Source organism: Ambystoma mexicanum, chromosome 3q (genome assembly GCF_040938575.1).
Source record: "Ambystoma mexicanum isolate Mex_15411 chromosome 3q, UKY_AmexF1_1, whole genome shotgun sequence".
NCBI lineage: Eukaryota > Metazoa > Chordata > Amphibia > Caudata > Ambystomatidae > Ambystoma > Ambystoma mexicanum.
Genome location: NC_090926.1, coordinates 815,647,588 through 815,667,954, shown reverse-complemented (window position 1 = coordinate 815,667,954; position 20,367 = coordinate 815,647,588). Strand labels below are relative to the sequence as shown.

The 20,367-nt window shown below is 53.3% G+C and overlaps 1 protein-coding gene across 1 annotated transcript in view; it reads right to left on the bottom strand.

The window, feature by feature from the left end:
• Positions 1–20,367, bottom strand: part of SPAG9 (sperm associated antigen 9) — a 2,727,931-nt gene that overhangs the window by 126,896 nt on the left and 2,580,668 nt on the right. The window contains exon 28 of the mRNA XM_069654919.1: positions 3,300–3,476. Within this exon, the coding sequence (XP_069511020.1) occupies positions 3,300–3,476 (177 nt within the window). The remainder of the gene's footprint in view (positions 1–3,299; positions 3,477–20,367) is intronic.

Genomic DNA, 20,367 nt, shown 5'->3' with positions numbered 1-20,367 from the left:
TGGAATCCTCCAAGAAGTTGATTCGACGAAATCTTCACCCTTGAGGGGCGTAGGAAAATCCCGCAACGGGTAGCCGTTAGCAGGAGTAGAAAAGGTGGAGCTTGAGGCTCGATTAACCGAAAAAATGTGAAAAATCACCTGAAAAAGTGCGAAACACGCAGTAAAAGCTCGAGAGCTAAGCACGAGGACTCCCAACACTTGAACGTGCGGTAAAAATCTGAAGATGGCTGCCAGAGGCGGGGCTTAGGTAGAGGGCAGTCATTGGCTGTGTTAAGTATGACGCAGAGATCAGTGATTGGTTACTACTACGAAAGACAGATCAGAAACGAAACTGATACTGATTTTTTCTTTACCGAGGATTCCCAGCCTGACGACTGGGAATATTCATGAGCATGTGAATCCATGCCAGACCCCATGCTGGAGAAAGAAGTGGCTCCTGCGGTGGTGGTTGTTCCTGGTAGTTCCTGCAGTTCGGGGGATGCAGAGGAAGAGAGGCTCTCGTGGAGATAGGTTCGAGTTACTGCACTACCCAGGGATGAAACCAGCCGCGGTGCTGCCTGATGAATAAAAGGTATTCTCCTTTAAATCGCACTCCGGGTGGACTGGTGACTGGCTATCCGGCCTCCGAGTACAGGGTACAGGCGATTCGACCAAGGCAGGTCCAGGAAGGCGATTGGCAAACTGGTTGGCCCCACCAGCTCAAGGGAAGAAGGCTCTTGCAGATGAAGATCTTCTCTCGTCGTGTGGAGAAAAGTGGTGAGACGCTGCGGCAGGGCTTCACCAGTGTTTCAGTTGTTGCAGATGTCTTTGGCTTCTCTCCTCTTCGGCTTCTTAGTTCCAGTGGCAACGTCTTGCTCTTCCAGTCCTCAGGACCCTGCTTTTATGTAAAAAGAGCCCCATTCATACAGCCTAGTTGTCACTCACACAGTGAAGCGGTCTTCCTTGGCGGGAGACCCTCCAGCCTATCAGGATAGAGTGCAACCTGGGTTGCTGAGGCAACCCTGTCCAGGGGTCCTAATCCCCCTCCCACACAATGGCCTCACCCCAGACTCAGTGGCGCCGAAAGGAGGGCTTCTTGGCAGAAGCCCGCCAAAAGAACGAACAAAGGATCCCCGACCTGGGTTAGGAGTTTAGAGAAAGACACGAGAAAGAATTTATATTAAAGTTCTGGCAAATAAAACCTACCGGAGTAAAGTTAATATAAAAATAAACCGGCGGTATGTTACAGGCTGTCAGAAAAAGTGCTAGCCTCGAACAATGTGAAAATCCCATAGGAAAATATTTGCGGTTGAATATTTACAATAGTAACCACTGCCACCAGCCAGAAACTTTTGAGAGAGGGACTGTACGGTACCCTCTCGAAAATGAACATAGGGGAAAAACTATTAACCCCTCCCAGTACCTCCATAGAAAGATGAGTTGTACTGGTTTAGTTCATAAAAATTGACTAGTAAAGTCAATTGAGACTTTACATGCCCTGGGAGACAGTAGTTAGTCCCAGGGTATGGAGTCTATGTTTGGGGGTCACTACGACACCCCTGTGCCACTGAACGGAGGGTGCTATGTAACACATGTGAATAAAGATGTTTCCTATGGGGGTGAGAAAATCTCCATAGACATTAAACACAAAAATAGCCTAGAACACACATAGCAAAAATGCCTAAGAGTGGGGAAAAAGAGTCTCACTCTTAGCAGGTGAAAAGAAACAAACCCTTCAAATCCAGCAAAGCTGCTGGGGGACTCTATAGGTAAGGAAAATTAGCCATAGAATGAGAATTCTCCCTAACAGCCCACGAGTGTGTTCACTCCCAGCGAGGGGGCCGCTGCAATGCACGGGTAACGGACTAGGTTGGCTCTGTGTGCAGGAGTGAGCCTAGCCCTCTGCTTAATCCTGCTGCATCTTTAATCACACTTCGGCGCCCCCGGCTTCTCCTTACTTGAACGGGCGTAGCGCTGCCCGGCTCCTCCGCTGCCGCTGCTTCAGCCTCCTCCTTCACAAAGTCATTCTTTCCCACGGCGGTGTCGGGGGGGGGGGCATTCGAACACCTGCAAGTCTTGGCCGATTCCTCCCAGCCTGGGGGGGTGGAGCACATTTCTGCTTTCCTCCGGCAGCACCCACCGTGGTCTGTGTCGGGCGGCTGCTGGGGTTTTTCTGCTGCTGGTGGGCTCCCTTAAGACCCCCGACGTTCCGCCCCAAAGTTCTCCATTTCTCCGGCCGCCATCTTGGCAATGAGGAAGGCCCGTGTTGCGGAGACCACCTCAGCTCTGTCAGTTTCGGCATCTCAGCACTGCATACTCCCCAAACTGGTGCCCTGGGTGCTCATGTGCCCGTGGAGCCCGCCCCTGTGGCAATCACTTTTATTAAAAGGGGGATTCGGGGCACGGGGTTGGAGGTGAGCACGGAGCCCACTGAGAAGGCATCCGTCGGCATCCTCAGCTGGCCACGCCCCCTAGTGTTCCTCAAGCATTTCGTTCTTAAAAGAATCCCACTCTTTGCCAGTGGTCAGTCCCCCCTTAGAGGGCTTACCTCGCTCTGAGGAAGAATCCGATTCCCGCCGAAGCTGGTGTTGCTTCTTATTTTTGTGACGAAGAAGATAAGGAATGGCTTCTGGAGTGGGACCTCTTTTTTTGTGGTGCCGGCCCTCATCGTGACAAGTGGGCGCCTCACCCTTGGCCTCAGACGACCGGACGAGAGACTGCGCTGGAGACTTCAGCGACGATCAGCCCAGGGCCAGCTTAACGTCTCGCAGGGACTTGGGTTGCATCTTGGCGCACGACGCGCAGACCTCTGTGTAGTGAGTGAATCCCAAACACCATAAACAAACATTGTGAGGCCAAAATGTCAGTGATGGACCCACACAATCGGAGCACCGCTTGAAACCCGAAATCCGTTGCGAAGACATCTAGGTGAATCGAAAAAAAATGTGTGTTGGAAAACATCAAGTTAACTTGAGTAGGTTCCCGATGCAGCGTGTGAGAGCGCAGAAAAAATGAATTGAAGCATGGGGCATAGTGACTTGGTATATGTATGTGCCTGACATCACTACCGCAGCCGACCATCGGCCACTGCGCAAGACAGATCGACGGCCGAGTCGAGGTCGACTACGACCCCCTGTCGAGAACATTTCCGAGCAGCAGAGCTGGATGATGGTTATCTATCAAGATGAGGAATATGCAAGAGAAAAGCAATCCATTGAAGCCATGTACTGTACACCACATTTATAGCTACATTTAAATAGTGTTTGTCAAAAGCAGCTAATTGTTCCAAAATAATTTTTGGTGGAGACTCAAAAACTTACCAGGTACAGCAACAAAAAATTTTACCGCATCTCGATGCCCATGGAAGCACAGTTGTGCATGTGCCATTGAACAATATGGTATGAACGTGCCAGGAGTTACTTTGTCACTATTTTCATCACCATAAACACGAATTACACTCCCTGGACGGTTTCCAAATCCAACTGGTGTTTTATTGGCTAAAAATGAAAATGACAATTTCATGTTCAGTTTAGGAACAATAACAAACACAATGTACCCCTAACAACAAAGCTAATATGAGTTGTTTGGGCAGAAAGGCATGCACACTAATATAATGCAAAAACCTTACATTAACTGAAGACAAAGGTGTATGATTATTTAATACGTAAGCTAGGTCGGAGGTCGGCCTGAATTCAAGGATTTATAGAAATCAGGAGACTCCATAAATAGCTAAATCAGTAAGGCAAGCACTGCTTTCAATTCACTTGCTAATGGATGATTCATATGAAACAAATATAACATGCATATCTGAAGAATACATTTTATGAAACAATTACTTACCTTCAGAAATGTTCTTAGTGATTGATTAGTCTGTCATTCCACAGATCCCTTATGTTAGGAATCTCTTCCAGATGCAAGTCTGGATTTCAGCGAATGGGTGTGCACTGTAGCTCCATGTTGGCAGAACCCATGACTCCAGATGTGAGTTAATGGGTGGTATATACTAAACCACCAAGAACATAACCTCAGATCTGCCCAACATTTCCATTTGAGAGATAGTTTAGGAGGGCAATGAAGAATCGTGGGGAAAAGCACATTACTGAAGGAAAGTAATGCGCTATTTTAATGGATTCCATCCGCCCACCGATTTCGGATCTGAGAAAGACTCTCAAAGTAGTACCAAATATGGAGGGAAGGAGTAGAGCGAGGAACCTACAGCAGAAAATGAACAGTTACTCACCGTAGTGACTAACGTACTCTTAGTCCATAGTTCCCGTTCCTCCATACTGTATGGGCGTCCCTTGCGAAGAACGGTAGACAGAACCTTTTTCTACCAGAAAATAATCTTCCCCTTTCAATTTAGAGGCGCGCGGGGTCGCGGCCCTGGGAGCATGCGCTCACCTGACTCGGCCCCCCGGCACCACTCCTCAGTTCCCATTGATGCGTCGACAATGATAGGCATTGCCTAATGACACCAGTATTAATCGGGGGAGGATGGTGGGACCTAAAGAGGAAAGGGGACTTGTTAGTCACTACGGTGAGTAAATTATAAGTTACTCACCGTAGTGACTAACGTACTCTTAGTCCTTAGTCCCCTTTCCTCCAAACTGCATGGGCGTCACTTCCAAGGGACGGGAGACGGAACCTTTTTCACCAGAAAATCCTTCTTCCCCTTTAAATTAAGAGGTGCCACACCTCAGTCCCCTTTTCCGCATCGAGAATAGATTAAGATTGCCTAATGACACCAGTTTTATTAGGGGGGAGGATGGTGGGAAGTATGGAGGAAAGGGGACTTAGGACTAAGAGTACGTTAGTCACTACAGTGAGTAACTTATAATTACTCTTACGTCCATCCCCTTTCCTCCACACTGCATGGGTGATTACAACTGAATGTAGCCCCAGGGTGGCGAGGAGAACCTCCCTAAGCAAATAGGTTCCTGAGAACCGCCTGTCCGAAAGCTGCATCAGATCTGGAGCCGGCATCCAAACAGTAATGCTTGCAGAAAGCCGAGGGAGTGGCCCAAGTGGCCGCCCTACTTATGACCTGCCAGGGGACATGGCGCTGGAAAGCAATGGCCGTTGCCTTGGCCCTGACTGCGTGGGCGTGCATGTTTGCCAGAAGAGGCTTGTGCTGCCCCTCGTACGCTTCTTTGATTGCCCAGACCATCCAGCGGATATGGAGGCCTTGGAGGCCTGATAGCCTGGTCTCGCACCTCCGAAAGTGACGAAAAGGGCATCTGACTTGCGGAAGCCTGTGGTTCTGTCAAGGTAGAATTTCAGGGCATGTCTGACAACTAGGCAGTGCAGAACTCTATGTAGGAAGCACTATTTCCTCGTTTAAATGGAACGCAGACGGCACCTTAGGCAGAAATGCTGGGTGTGTCCGCAGGACTACTTTGTCCCTGTGAAAGGTAGTATATGGTGCTGAGCCAACCAGCGCCTGGATTTTGCTGACTCTGCGAGCCGAGGTGAGGCTGACTAGTAGGGCCGTCTTATGTTGACCAGCCTGATATCCGCGGACGGCATTGGTTCAAATGGTTTGTGCGCCAGGGCGCCCAAGACTATGTTCAGGTCCCACACGGGGTGTGGCCTCTTGATGGGCGGGTAGAGCCTTGCGAGTCCCGTCAGATGTTTCTTCACAATTGGGTTGGAGGAGAAGGCCCCCTCCTCCGAATTTCTGTAAGCCCCGATGGCTGCGAGGTAAGTGCGGCAGGTGTCCACATGTATGCCTGAGTGGGCTAGGTGCGCTGAGAAGCAGAGCATGTCGTCCAAAGTACATGCCAGGGGGTCGATGTCCTTGGAGTCTGCCCTGAGGCAGAACCTGGTCCATTTACTTTTATACTGGGCCCCGGTAGCCTTGCTCCTTGCGCCCTGTATGATCTCCAGATTAGCCTGTGAGAGGCTGAGGTGCCTTAGCGTCATCTGCTCAGGAACCACACTGTGAGGGTCAGCTTCTGTGGAGCCGGGTGGATGACCCTGCCCCCCTGCTGCGCCAGAAGATGTGCTGGCCCCGTCGGGAGGTGATTCGGAGGCATCTCCGAGAGGCTGAGCAGCTCCGAGAACCATGGCCCTACTGGCCACCATGGAGCTATTAGAATGATGTTGATCTGGCGAGACTCCTTGATCTTGCAAATCACTCTGTGATTCTGCGGAGTGGGCGGGAAGGCATAAGCGGTCATGCCTTTCCACTGAATCTGAAATGCGCCGCCCAGGGAGCCGGGACCCTGACCCAGCCAGGAGGCGAACTGAGGGCACTTCTTGTTGTGCCAGGTGGCAAAGAGATCCACCTGGGGGAACACCCATCTGCTGAAGATCTCCTGAGTAATGAGGTTGTTTAGCTGCTACTCGTAGTCGTCCGCTCCCAACCTGCTGAACCTGTCCGCCTCCAGGTTGGATTCCCCCGGAAGGTGGACTGCCGTGAGGTAGATGTCGTTTTCCAGTGCCCACTCCCACATGCTGATTGCCAGTCTGCACAGTGGAGGGGATCTGGTGCCTCCCTTCTTGTTGACATAGTACATGCTGGTCGAGTTGTCCGTCTGGAGGAGCACAACTTTGCCCCTGATAAGTGGGAGGAATGCCCTGAATGCTATCCATATGGTGTTCAGCTCCAACCAATTGATGTGGTACTCCTGCTCGTGACTGGTCCAGGTGCTGTGGACCAAGAGATCGTCCAGGGTGGCTCCCCATCCCTCTAGAGAGGAGTCCATGGTGATGGTGACCTGTGGGGTGGGAGGCCGGATGCTTTGCGCGTCCATAAGTTGCAGTTCCTGGACCCACCATGTGAGGTCCAGGTGGAGAGAGGGAGGAACGTTGACCGTCTCGGATTGAGAGCCCTGCTCCTGGTCCATGATGCAGCGAAGTGCAGCTGTATCCTCATCCGGAGTCTCATATGGGGGACGGCTAATAGGACCGCTGCCAAGAGACCCAGGAGGTGCTGGTCTCACCAGGGCGAGGTCACTTCTCTGAGGAAGTGGGTAGTGTCCATTTTGATGGCTGTGATCTTGTCCTCCGAAGGAAACACCCTCTCGGAGCACGTGTCCCAGATGAGACCCAAGAATGTCAGAGTCTACATGGGCTTCACATGCGACTTCTTGAGATTGAGCGAAAAGCCCAGATCGTGCAGTGTGTTCATAAGAGCCTGGGAAGCGTGGTGGACTGCTTCCGGCGATGTAGCACTGACGAGCTAGTCGTCGAGGAATGGGTAGATGTGGAGGCCCTGTGCCCTGAGGAGGGCAGCCACTGTATTCATGAGTCTGGTAAAGACCATGGGGGCTGAGTTGAGGCCAAAAGGACCTTGTATTGGAAATGGTATTTCATGATCCTGAACTGTAGGAAAGAACAATGGGGCTGCCATATCAGGACGTGTAGCTACGCGTCCTTCAGTGCAGGGAGCACATCCAGTCTCCCCTGCACAGTGTCTCAGCTATAAAAGCTGGCGTAACCATCTTGAATTTTTGTAGAGGTAAGGAGAGGTTGAGGGTGGAAAGGTCCAGCACAACTCTCAGGCCCGCCTGGTTCTTTTTCTGAATGGCGAAAATCCTGGAGTAAAAGCCCAAGCCTCGCTGGGAGGCTGGGATTTCTTCCACGGCCTGGCTCTCTACAAGTGATTGGATCTCGGCCAGAAGAGTTGCTGTCCCAACTTGAGGGTGTGGAGGGGAGGAGGGAGGAGAGACTGGGATAGGTAGGCGGTACCCTGTGGATAATACGGAGAGGGTCCAGGGGTCCGTGAATATATGGTGCCAGAAATGTGCATGGAGAGCAAGCCTGCCCCCCACTGGAGACAAGTGGACCTGGAGGGGCGTGTCATGCCTTCTTTCCCTCAGAGGCTGTTGCAGAGGAGGGGGACTGGAAAAAGCCCTTACTCCCCCCACCCTTTTTGTTGCTTGTGCCGATGTGGAGTTCCCGAGCGCTGCTTTGACTGGGTGTACCATTTGGCCGTGGTCTTTGTCAGGATGGATAAAGACTTGGCCGTTTGTGAGCTGTTTTTCTTTTTGGCCAGCTCCTCGTCCGTTGTGGAGTGAAGAGGTCCCCCCCTCGAACGGCAGGTCTAATATGCGTTCCTGGACGTCCGGGTTGAATTTAGTCGCACAGAGCCAGGCTGTTCTTCAATGTCGTGGCAATGCAGATGGCCCGGCCAGACGTGTCAATGTGGTCTACGGTTGACTCCATGATGTCCTGCACCACCAGCTTGGCCTCAGCCAGTCCCGCCTTGAAACGTGATTGGCTCTGCGTAGGAAGCTCTGGGAGGAAATCAGCAATTTCCCGCCACAACCTCTGGTGAGCGGCCGCCAGCATAGCATCTGCGTTGGCCTGACGAAGATGCAAGGATATGTTGGAATACAGCTTTCTCCCGTACGCCTCCAAGATCTTCTCCTCCTTGCCTAGCAGCACTGCAGAGGAGGCGGCTGAGGACGACTGAGGCTTGGAGTATAGTGATGACGCAGCGATCAACAAGGAGTGCGGCTGAGGGTGGCCCGATAGCAAGTGTGTATGCCCCTCCATCTGTCTGTACTTGGCGTCCAGGCATCGAATGAACGGTTGGACAGAATGGAGCTTGAGCCAACCCTTCTTGGCCAGGACAACCACATCGGTCTGCAGTGGAATTCCCATTTTAGCCGAGGGGCGTCACGTGAGGACTTCTCCCAGGACCCCCTCCACTGGTTCTTCGACCCTGGGTTGAGGCAGGCCCAAGTACTCAGCCAGCCCTGCAAGACGTTCATGGAAGGCTTTGGCTGACAATGGCTGTTAGGGAGAATTCTCATTCTATGGCTAATTCCCCTCACCTAGTGAGTTCCCCAGCAGCTTTGCTGGATTTCTGGAGTTTACCTTTTCCACTTGGTAAGATTGTGAGCCTTTTTCCCCACTCTTAGATGTGTTTTGCCATGTGTATTTCTACTGTTTGTGTGATAGTGGGCTCTGGAGGACACCACTCCATGAACCCCACGTTTATGTGTGTTACACAGCACCTTCAGTGCAGTGACACAGGGTTGTCTTTGAGACTTCCCAATGACTCCATTTTTCTGGGGCTGACTACTGTCCCCCAGAAAACAGGTAAAGTTGCCATTCACTTTACATAGTCATTTAAAAGAACAGACCCAGTACACCCCATCTTACATGGAGTATTGGAAAGTGTGAACTCTGATCCCTTGTTGTCTGTACCTCCCTGAGCATTGTTTTGCTCTCTTAACATTTAGACTTGGCTGGTGGCAGTGGAATCTACCCTAACTTTTCTACCGCGTTTATACTATATAAACGTGGTACTGTTCCAGGCTATTATATTAGCCTCGAACATAAACCCGCTTGACCAAATACTCTCACTTTTGGCTCCGGTCGGGTTTATTCGCCATTTCTTTTTGTTAAAGTCCTTCTTGTGTTTACTTTGCGCGGCAAACCAGGTTTGCCTTCTTTGTTCACTGTCTTTTGGCGGGCTTCTCTCAAGAAGCCCTCCTTTTGGCGCCTGGGTGTCTAGGTGGGCTGAATGTGAGGGAGGAAACCCAAGTCGCACTTTGTTGTGAGTGGCTGAGGTGGTTGTCCGGGCCGGACAACCCCCCTGATGTGTGATTGACAGCTAGGCTGTGTGAATGGGGGATTTTTGCATAAAAGTCAGGACTCTTGCGCTAGGAGTCAGAGTCGCCACTGAAACTGCAAGGAACCGAAGAGTAGCAGAGAAGAAGACGGCTGCTGCAACTACAGAGTCCCGGTGGAGCCCTGCTGCTGTCCTGAGCTATCTACCCTTCAACGACAAGAGAAGATCCAGTCCGGAGTATTCTTCCCTTGAGACTGGTGGGATCAACCAGCTCATCTTCCACAGGCAGAGGATCCTCTTCTTGGTCGAAATCGCTGCACACAGCTGTAGTGGTCCGGATAGCCATCTGAAGAGCCTCTCCTGGCTACCAGGACTCGGCCTGAGGAGCAGGGTAGGCCTCATGATCCACACTCAAGAGTCCTGGAGGAGGTTGGGCCCAGCGAGCCAAGCAACACAACGCAGGCACGTGGAGGGCAGCTCGACAAGATGGCCGCTGTGCCAGACTTCACCCGTAAGCCGCACCAGGAGCGGGAATTCGGCGAAGAACGAGTGTCAAGGTGGGACTGGTGTCAACCAGGTACGTGGCCTACAGCCTATCCTTCATATGCGCAGGGCAGGTTCCCGCTACCTCCATATGGCAGGGTATGCAGCGCCTCCAGCAGCCAACCGTTACTCCATCTATATTCCCTACCACCCCTCCAGCCTGTGAGGACAGGTTCTTTGAGATGTTCCTAGGACTCATGAAGTCCCCCTGAATGGGTGTGGCCCTCAGGGATACCATCAGGGAGGTCCTCCCGCCAATGCTCCCAGCACCTCAGGCTCCTCCGCCGGCACCTCTAGTCCCGGCACAGCCTTTGCCACCTGCTCAGGTCCCCCAATCTATTCAGGTAGTTCCATACCAGCCTCCACCACAGCCTCCGGTCCCAGTACCCCAACCTCCGGCTCCTGCGGCGACCCCTCCGTTGCAGGATCCTCCAGACCCCCAGGTGGGCAGGGTCGAGGAGGAAGACCCCGACGCTCCATTGTTAGGCAGAATCCTGTGCAGTGCCCTTAGGGACCACTACACACCATTAAGACTACAAGTGGTAATACAAGTTCACCTTTGGTACAAGCCTGTACTACACATTTAGAGTGGCAGCAGTAGCGGACCAGCCAGACTTACCTCAAGAGCATATGAGCAGTAGTAGAGATTACACAAAGTACTACAATTACTGTAACTCAAGCAAACATTTACTCAAGGTTGCAGGTAAAAAATATAAGTACATTTATTTTCAAACCATTTGTTATAAACACTACACTTCAATTAATTCAAAAACCACACGTAAAATACACCACAACTAACCAATTCACTTTGTACGGTATAACTTCAAGGTAAGTACCCTGTGTTTTAGCGGAACGGTGTTGTGAAACAAAAGACGTTACCGGGAATACACTTGCGATCACTTTTTGACAGTAATGACAGTTCGGTCTTACTAAAGAAACGCGTATCCGCTGCAAGAAAGGTTACCGGGGCAAAAACACACTTAGCACCTGAGATACCCAGAGAGAGTTGGAGGCAAAAATCATAGGCAATACTTTTGTCAAGGCAGACAGAACCAAAGAACACTCTTAGACAGAAATTCAAGAGTCAATAGGCCAGAGCCAGTGTCAAGTGGAACCGGGTTCCTGTTGTTGAGGATCACACAGTCGGATAGTTCACGATTCAACGTAGGCAGGAGTACTTAGATATTGTCAACAGAGGAAGCAAAAGTTATAAGGAGGAGGGAAGACCAGGGCAAGCCATGTAGGCGAAGAAAAGGGATTCACCCAAATTCCTCGAGCAGGACACAGTACCTTATTCAAGGAAGAGGCTGGTGCCAAAGCAGTTGTTCCTGGTAGTTTCCTGCAGACCCATGGTTCCTGGAGCTTCGATCCAAAGGACGACGTCTGGAGGGGTCTGCACCATACAGGGCTGAAGCCGGCAGCAGCGTCGGTGAATAAAAGGTGTGCTCCTTTAAAACAGGAGAGGCTCTTCGGTTGGCTATCCGGACCACTACAGCAGTGTGCAGCGATTTCGACCATGAAGAGGATCCTCTGGCTGTAGAAGATGAGCTGGTTATCCCCACCAAGCTCAAGGGAAGAAGACTCCGGACTGGACCTTCTCTGGTCGTCGAAGGGTAGATAGCTCAGGACTGCAGCAGGGATTCACCGGGACGCAGCAGTCGACTTCTTCTCCGCTTCTCTTCGGTTCCTTGTAGTTCCAGTGGCGACTCTGACTTCTAGCCCAAGAGATCTGCCTTTTATGCGAAAATACCCCATTCACACAGCCTGGCTGTCAATCACACAGCAGGGGGGTTGTCCGGCCTGGACAACCACCTCAGCCAATCATGGCAAAGTGCGACTCGGGTTTCCTAGGATACCCTGTGCAGGGGGCGACTACACCCCGTCCCTCACATTCAGCCCACCTAGACACCCAGGCGCCTAGAGGAGGGCTTCTTGGCAGAAGCCCGCCAAAAGACAGTGAACAAAGAAGGCAAACCTGATTTGCCGTGCAAAGTAAAATACAAGAAGGACTTTAACAAAAAGAAATAGAGAATAAACCCGACCGGAGCCAAAAGAAAAAGTATTTGATCAAGCGGGTTTAAGCTCGAGGCTAATATAATAGCCTAAAACAATACCAAGTTTATATAGTATAATCGCAGTAGAAAGGTTAGGGTAGATACCACTGCCACCAGCCAAGTCTAAATGTTAAAAGAGTGAAACAATGCTCTAGGAGGTACAGGTAAAAAGGGCTGGCTAAGGATTAACCCTTTCCAGTACTCCATGTAAGATGGGGTTTACTGGATCTGTGGTTAAATGACTAAGTAAAGTTAATGGCAACTTTACCCTATTCTGGGGGACAGTAGTCAGCCTCAGAAATGGAGTCGGTGGGAAGTCCAAAAGACAACCCTGTGTCACTGCACTGAAGGTGCTGTGTAACACACAAAGAAGGGGGCTACTGAAGTGATGTACTCCAGAGTCCACAATCACAAAAACAGATGAAATACACATGGCAAAACACAAGTAAGAGTGGGAAAAATGGGTACACTCTTACTAAGTGGAAAAACAAAATCCAGGAATCCAGCAAAGCTGCTGAGGGACTCATTAGGTAAGGGAAATTAGCCATAGAATGAGAATTCTCCCCAACACCGACTGCCGGAAGGGCTTGCCCTGCCTCCAGCTGAAGTCTGCGGACCCACAGTGGAGGTCCGATAGGGGAAAGGGCAGAATATTGACTGGCTCCTCTTGGGAGCCAGTCTCCTGATTTCCTGAGGCTGCGAAGGGCAGCTGTAATTTCCGCCACCTGAGTCATGTGTGGGGCACAGCCAAAAAGGACTACTACCCTAAGCCTTAGTAAGTTTTGGTACCACAAGGCCGAGGTCACGGGCCTGGAGAGGAAGTGAGCTGTAGCTCTCTTGATGGCCGCAATCTTGTCCTCCAGGGAAAGACTCTCGCGGAGCGTGTGTCCCAGATGAGGCCCAAGAAGAGAAGGATTGCATGGGCTGCAGCTGAGACTTCTTTGAGATTGATAGTGAACCCCAGGTAGTGGAGTGTGTTCCGCAGTGCGGATGCCATATGCTGAACCGCTTTCAGAGAGGTGGCCTGGACAAGCCAGTCGTCCAGGTATGGGTAGACGTGGAGGCCCTGGTCCCTGAGGAGGGCTGCCACCGCAATCATCCACCTGGTAAATACCCTGGGAGCAAAGTTGAGGCCGAAGGGTAGCACCTTGTATTGAAAATGGAAGCCTCTGATCCTAAAACGTAGTAAGGAACGATGCAGCTGCCAAATCAGACGTGTAGGTAATCGTCCTTCAGATCCATGGAGCACATCCAGTCTCCCCTGTCCAGTGTTTCCGCAATAAGAGCTTTCTTCTGTATGGCGAAAATCCCGGAATAAAAGCCCAAGCCTTGCTGGGAGGTTGGGACTTCTTCCACAGCCTGGCTCTCGCCGAGTGACCTGATCTCCGCCAGCAGAGTTGCTGTCCCAATCTGTGGGAAAGGAGGGGAGAGGAAGGTACCGGTAGGCAGTACCCTGTAGAGACTACGGAGAGGATCTAGGGTTCCGAAAAATTCTGGCACCAAAATTGCACGTGAAAGGCAAGCCTGCTCCCCACCGGACACACGTGGACCCGAAGGGACGTGGCATGTCTCACCCCCACCCTCCCTGAGGCTGATGCGCCCCACCCCCCTTTGTTGTCTCCTCCAATGCTGGCTCAGAGAACGGTCCGGTCATCTGGACCTCCATTCTTGGAGGCCTCGGAACCCGCCAAACACCCGCCCCTTGTCGAAGCGTAGATGCGACTGGGTGTAGGCCTTGGGGGGGGCCTTTCTAGGAATAAAGACCTTGCGGTTTGCGAGCTGTTCTTTTTATCTCATTCCTCATTCGTGGTGGAGTGGAAGAGGTCACTGCCCTCGCTTGGCTATGTGCCAGAAGTTCTTGAAGGTAGTCCGCCATTTCCCGCCAGAGCCCTTTGTTAGCGGCTGCCAAAATGGCATCTGCATTGGCCAGACGCCGGTGCAAGGAAGCGTTGGAGTACAGCTTCTTACCATACGCCTCCAAGATCTTCTCCTCCTTGCCTAGCAGCGTAGAGGGCGAGATGGCCGAGGACCAGTGTGACTTGGAATAGAGTGATGCCGCCTCTATCACTGCAGTTGAGGATGCGCTGAAAGGACAAGTGTGTCCCCCACCATCTGCCTGCACTTGGCATCGAGGCGTAGAGTGACAGGCTGGGCTGAGCGTGGCTTAAGCCATCCCTTCTTGGCCAGGGCAACTATGTCTATCTGCATCGGGATCCCCGTTTTGGTAGGGGGTCTTAGGGTGAGGACTTCTGCTAAGACCCCCTCCTCGGGCTGCTCTAACTCGGGCTGAGGAAGGCCCAAATACTCTGTCAAACCTGCAAGGCGTTCCTGGAAGGCCCTGGCCGAAGACGGCGTGTCAGGGTCCTCTTCCTCGTCAGTGTCCGTCAGGCTCGGGGAAGGTCTGGAGCTGGTGGAGGAGTGCTGGGAGCCGTGGGCTGCAGAGTGGAGACTGGAGCCCGTGGCTGCTGCAGAGGCTGGTGTGGAATCACCTGTACTGTGGGAGGCAGGGAAGCCGGAATCGGAGGAGCTGGCTGGGGCAGCAGCGTCTGCGCTGGAGCCTGTGGTACCAGAGCCCTCAGAGAAATGACTACGGGTGCCGGTGGGGTGACCTGAGGGAGCATGTCCGTGATGGCATCCCAAAGGATGGCCCCCCTCTGGGGAGTTCGCATCAGCCCTAGGAACCCTTTGAAGAACCTGTCTTTAGAGACTGAAGAACTGGCAGGTGATATTGACAGAGTGGCCGAGGGCAGCTGAGATCGGGGCACACTCTGCCAGGGGTGCAGGGAAAACCTGCCCTGCTGATGGATAAAATGTAGGCCACACACCTGGCTGACACCACTCCAGCCTTGTGACTCTTTCCTCAACCCGCTCCGGAAGAGGGGGTATGGGAGGAGCGGTCATTTTGACTGGCGCAGTGGCCATTTTGACGAGCTGAAGACGTGGTGCCTGGCTCGCTGGAACCAGCCCTGTCCCAGACGCTTGGCGTTGGAACAACAGGCCTATTCCACACCTCAGGCCGTGACCTGGAAGGCCTATTGACCTCGGTAGATCTGTCGGTAGTGCTGCGTGAAGGCGCCCCCTCGGACATGATGCCAGTACTAGGGCGTTGCCCCTCGGGAGTAACCCCGGTAAAAGAACATTGCATTCCCTCAGCACTGACAACGGAAAGATCCGGAGACCCCTTGGCCATGAGGCTGTAACTGGACTAGCCTCGGTACCTGTGCCGGTACTAGGGCGTTGCCCCTCGGGAGTAATCCCGGTATTTCAGGCCGAGACCTGGTAGGCGTTTCACCCTTGGCGGATCTGCCATTTGTACTCCGTATAGGCGCTCCCTCTGACACGTTGCCGGTATTAGGGCGTGGCCCCTCAGATGAGGACCCGGTTAAATAACCTTCCGGTCCCTCACAACTGTCACCAGGAGGATACACTGACCCCTCGGCCTACCGGCCAGTAGCTGACTTAGCCTCAGTACTTGTGCTGGTATGAGAACCTGAGCGGTTCCTCCCACGCAGGTGAGTCCTTGGAAGGAGTCTTCCTTGCGGGGTGAGCAGGAAAAGAGTGGCCCTACCTTGAGCCTGGATCGATGAAGTACTTCTAGTCCACTGGAGGCGATCTCTGGGAGAGCTCGCTCCACCTGGCTAGTCTGTCTTCAGAGACCTAGAGGAAAGCACGTTGCACGCGGTACGAGCTCGCCAGCCGTGTTTAGGGCCAGGGCAACGTAGGCAGAGGGTGTGAGGGTCTAAAGTTGAAAAGAGCCTGTCGCAGGATGGACACCTGTATAAGTCGGCATGCGCCGGGGAGGCGAGTGACGCACAAGGACCAAGTACCTGAATGATAAAAATACAAAAAGACAGAAGAGACTCCTTCTAGGAGTCGGTCTCGCCACTCCTCAGCCTCTTCGAGGCATTCTCGGAAGCGCCGACACCGGTCGTCTTCCAGGTCCTCTTCGGAGGACTCTGCCCGGCACGTCGCTTACCCCACCAGCCGTGCGACGCCGGAGGAATGGGCTTCCTTCGGGAGGAAAATGCTGGCGATTCTCGAGTCGCAGGGTACTAAGCCGTCCGCGCCCCCGAGTGGGGTCGGTCGTGAGAGGTCGAGAGACACCGCTCGCAAGAGTGGTCGGCACGAGTCACGGGAGAGGTCCCGTTCGGACAAGGAGACTCGTTCTCCACGTACCCGTTCCAGGTCCCGGTCCCGGAGACCGTGTGCACCTGTGAGGTCTTCGAGGAAGACAGGCTTTCTCGAGGCTCCGGCTCTGAGGAAGTCGTCGAAGCCGTCGACGCTCAGGTCGTCGGACAAGCTCGGGGCTCCGGCTTCGAGGGCTGTGTCGACGCCGCCGATGCTGGCGGCGCTGCATCTGACGTCGATTTCCTCGATGTCGACGCCGATCCTCTCGGCGCCGATGCCTGTTCTCTCGACGCCGGCACCGATTCGCTCGACGCCATCAACGCCTTTCGTGTCGGAGGTACCCCGTGGCACGGGGGAACCCCCTAGGAAGGCTCTGGTTAAGAGCAAGCACTCTCGGGTGCCTTCTTTTCGCCACCTGGAATATATTTCAGAGGCGGATGAGGATTCTGATGGCCTGGTTCCTAGTCAGGTTCCAGATGAAATTGTCTCGGGCCATAGTCAGTTTGACGATTTTAGGCAGTCACTGCATGATGCCAGTGGACTGGACACCTCTCCGGAGGTGGAGTTTTGTAGGCCTGAGCCTGGCTCGCATGCCGATTCCTCGTACGGCGCCTTATGGCTAGGGTTTCTGAGTACTTGGGATGGTCTGCTCCCCCAGGGGAGTTTGCGCAGGATGATCTAACGGACATCCTTGATGTTGGTCCCCCAACTGAGCCGGTACTGCCGTTCCATATGGCTTTACAGAGAAGGGTGGCGGCGGCTTGGACTGCTCCGGAGAGTCTCCCGGCGGTGGGCAGATCCTTGTCGCGAAAATACCGTCCAGCCAGTAGCGACCCCTGCTACTTGACCAGGCACCCCACTCCGGAGAGTTTGGTGGTGCAGGCGGCCACGGCAAAGCAGGCGTCGTACCCTACCATCACTCCTGATAGGGACGACAAACGTTTTGATGGCTGGGCAAAGAAAGTGTTTTCTTCTGGTGGTATGGCGCTTCAGGCGGCCAGCTCCATTTGTGCCTTGTCTCGTTTCACACACACTCTGTGGAACTGTGTTGCGTTAGCGGCTGAACATATTCCCGAAGGGGACGAACGGGATGGTTTCCTTGCTATGGTCCAGGATGGTAAGGATGCCATGTGTGAGTCCGTTCAGTCGGGTTTGGACTTAGCTGAATGCGTCAGTAGGTCCATGGCGGCGAGCACTGTGATACGCAGGTTTGCGTGGTTGCGGAAGTCGGGGTTTGCTCCTGATGTGCAGTCCCGGCTCCTCAACATGCCCTTTGACGGTGAACACCTTTTTGGCAGCAAGGCTGACGAGAGCCGTGAGAGGTTGTAGACCTCAAAAGCTGCAGCAAAGTCGTTGGGTGCTGCAGTTCGCCAACCTCCGCCTTTTCGTCCTAGGGGACAGCAGTGGAGGGGTGGTTCCTTTCGCTATTACTCGTCCTTCAGTAAAGCGAGAGGAGCTGGCAGTCAAAGAGGCCAACGCAGGGGTACCAGAGGTGGACGACAGGGTACCCGTGGTGCCAAGGCCGCTCGGGCAGTTGCCTCTTTGCCCTCAGGAAACACCGCAGCCGCTCCCACTCAGTCATGATGCCATGTCCCATGGTTCGCCGGTTGGGGGAAGGCTGGCGCAGCATCTTGTAGAGTGGCAAGCCATTACTTCAGATGTGTGGGTTCTGGAGATCATAACCCACGGCTACTGTCTTCCCTTTCGGCACAGGCCTCGCGACAATCCACCGGGGAACCTCTCTTTGCAGAGTCCGGATCCGCTCCTTGCGCAGGAAATTCAAGCCCTGCTGGAGAAAGGCACCATAGAACTGGTGCCTGTAGCGGAGAGGAACAAGGGATGGTATTCCCCTTATTTTTTGATTTCGAAGAAAGACGGGGGATTGAGACCCATCATGGACTTGCGCGGTTTGAACAAACTCCTCAGGAAGGACAAGTTCAAGATGGTTACTCTCGCTCAAGTCCTCCAGGCCCTTCAGCTTCAGGACTGGTTGGTGTCACTCGACCTCAAGGATGCTTACTTCCATGTGCCGATCCATCCCAAGCACAAGAAGTACCTGAGGTTCGCGGTTGGCGACTCGCACTTTCAGTTTCGGTCCTGCCGTTCGGATTGACCTCCGCCCCGAGGGTTTTCACCAAGCTCATGGTGGTGGTGGCAGTGCATCTCAGGCAAGGGGGGATTCACGTCTACCCCTACCTGGGCGATTGGTTGATCAGGGGGAGCTCTCCCGAGCAAGTCCTGGATCATCTGTCCGTCACCTGCCACTCCCTTCACAGGCTGGGCTTCTCCCTCAATTTAAAGAAGTCCCATTTGATGCCAACACAGCGGCTCCAGTACATCGGAGCAGTGCTCGACACTTCCCTGGGGCAGTGTTTTCCTCCCCAGGTGAGGGCTCTTCACATTCAGCAGATGGTGCACAAGTTTCAGCATGCCCAGACGCTCCCAGCGTTCGAGTTCTTGAGGTTGCTCGGCCTCATGGCATCCTGCATTCTTCTGGTGCCAGAGGCTCGCCTGCGGATGAGATCTTTGCAGTGGGCACTCAAGACGCAATGGTCGCAGTCCTCCGGCAGGATGTCGGACCCGGTTCAGGTACCGCCCTCGGTCGCCCAGGACCTTCTGTGGTGGGCCATCGAAGGCAACTTGATGAAGGGGGCTCTGTTTTGGCTTCCCTGGCCGGAGGTGACGATTGTGACGGATGCAACCCTCACGGGATGGGGAGCTCTTGCCAACGGGCTGACAGTCAGCGGTCGTTGGTCTCCGTCGGAATCCAGACTCCATATCAATCTGTTGGAGCTGAGGGCCGTCAGGCTAGCCCTGAAGGCTTCTCTGCCGACTGTGCGAGGAAAGTGCCCCCCTGATCCTGACGGATAACACAGTGGCCATGCACTACCTCAACAAAAAGGGGGGGGGGGGGCAGGGTCACTTCCTCTGTGCAGGGAGGCGATGCAGCTCGAGTTCTGGGACATCCAGCAGGAAGTTTCGATCTCGGCAGTTCATCTGGCCGGAGACGAAAACGTGACAGCGGACGCTCTGAGCAGGCAGAGCACGATCTCTCACGAGTGGGAGTTGGCTCAGGAGATTCTCCTGGAGATCTTCGCCCTTTGGGGGACCCCTCAAGTGGATCTCTTCGCCTCCAGTGTCAACCGGAAGTGCGAAAGGTTTTGCTCGCGGGAATTTCCTCCAAAAGGAGTCTTAGGAGACGCGTTCGTGGTGGAGTGGTCATTCCTGCTGCTGTACGCGTTTCCTCCAGTCCCCGTCATCCCGCAAGTGCTGCGGAGGTTACGGAAGTTCGGTTCCCGGATGATCCTCATAGCTCCGGCATGGGCTCGGAGGACGTGGTACCCGGACCTTCTCGACTTGTCCATCTGCCCTCCATGTCGTCTTCCCTACCGAGACAATCTGCTCTCACGGGAGGGGGGTCAGGTTCTCCATCCAGAGGTCAGATCCCTCAACCTTCACGCTTGGCTTCTGAAAGGTTGAGGTATAAGGATTGGGACCTCCCTGAAGACGTGATGGAGGTGTTGCTTTCGGCCCGAAGGCCAGCAACAAAGTCTCTGTACCGTTGCCGTAAGTTCTGCGACTGGTGCAGAGTTCAGAATGTGGATCCTTTTGCATGTGACATCCCCATGGTTCTGTCCTTTTTACTTTCTTTGGCCCACAGGGGCTTGCAAGTGGGTACCATTAAAGGTTACCTGGCGGCGCTGTCCATCTTTAAACGCTCGTCTGAAGAGTGTTCTTACTTTAAAATCCCTTTAATTTCACAGTTTCTGAAAGGGCTCACTAATGTGTTCCCTCCGTCACCTTTCCTAGTGCCCGGGTTGGGATTTAAACCTTGTTCTTAAGTTTGTTATGGGTGCTCCGTTTGAGCCTTTACATTCTTGCCCTCTGAGGCTGTTAACTCTGAAAACTGTGTTTTTAGTTGCGGTTACTTCCGCTCGCAGAGTGAGTGAGTTACAGGCACTTTCAGTTAAGCCACCCTTCACTGTATTTCACAAGGACAGGGTTGTCCTTAGAGTGCGTCCTTCTTTTCTTCCGAAGGTAGTGACGGAATTTCATTTGGCCCAGAAGGTTGTTCTTCCGGCATTCTATCCTCCTCCGCATCCTGCTAAGGAAGAGGAGAGGCTCCATAGGCTTGAT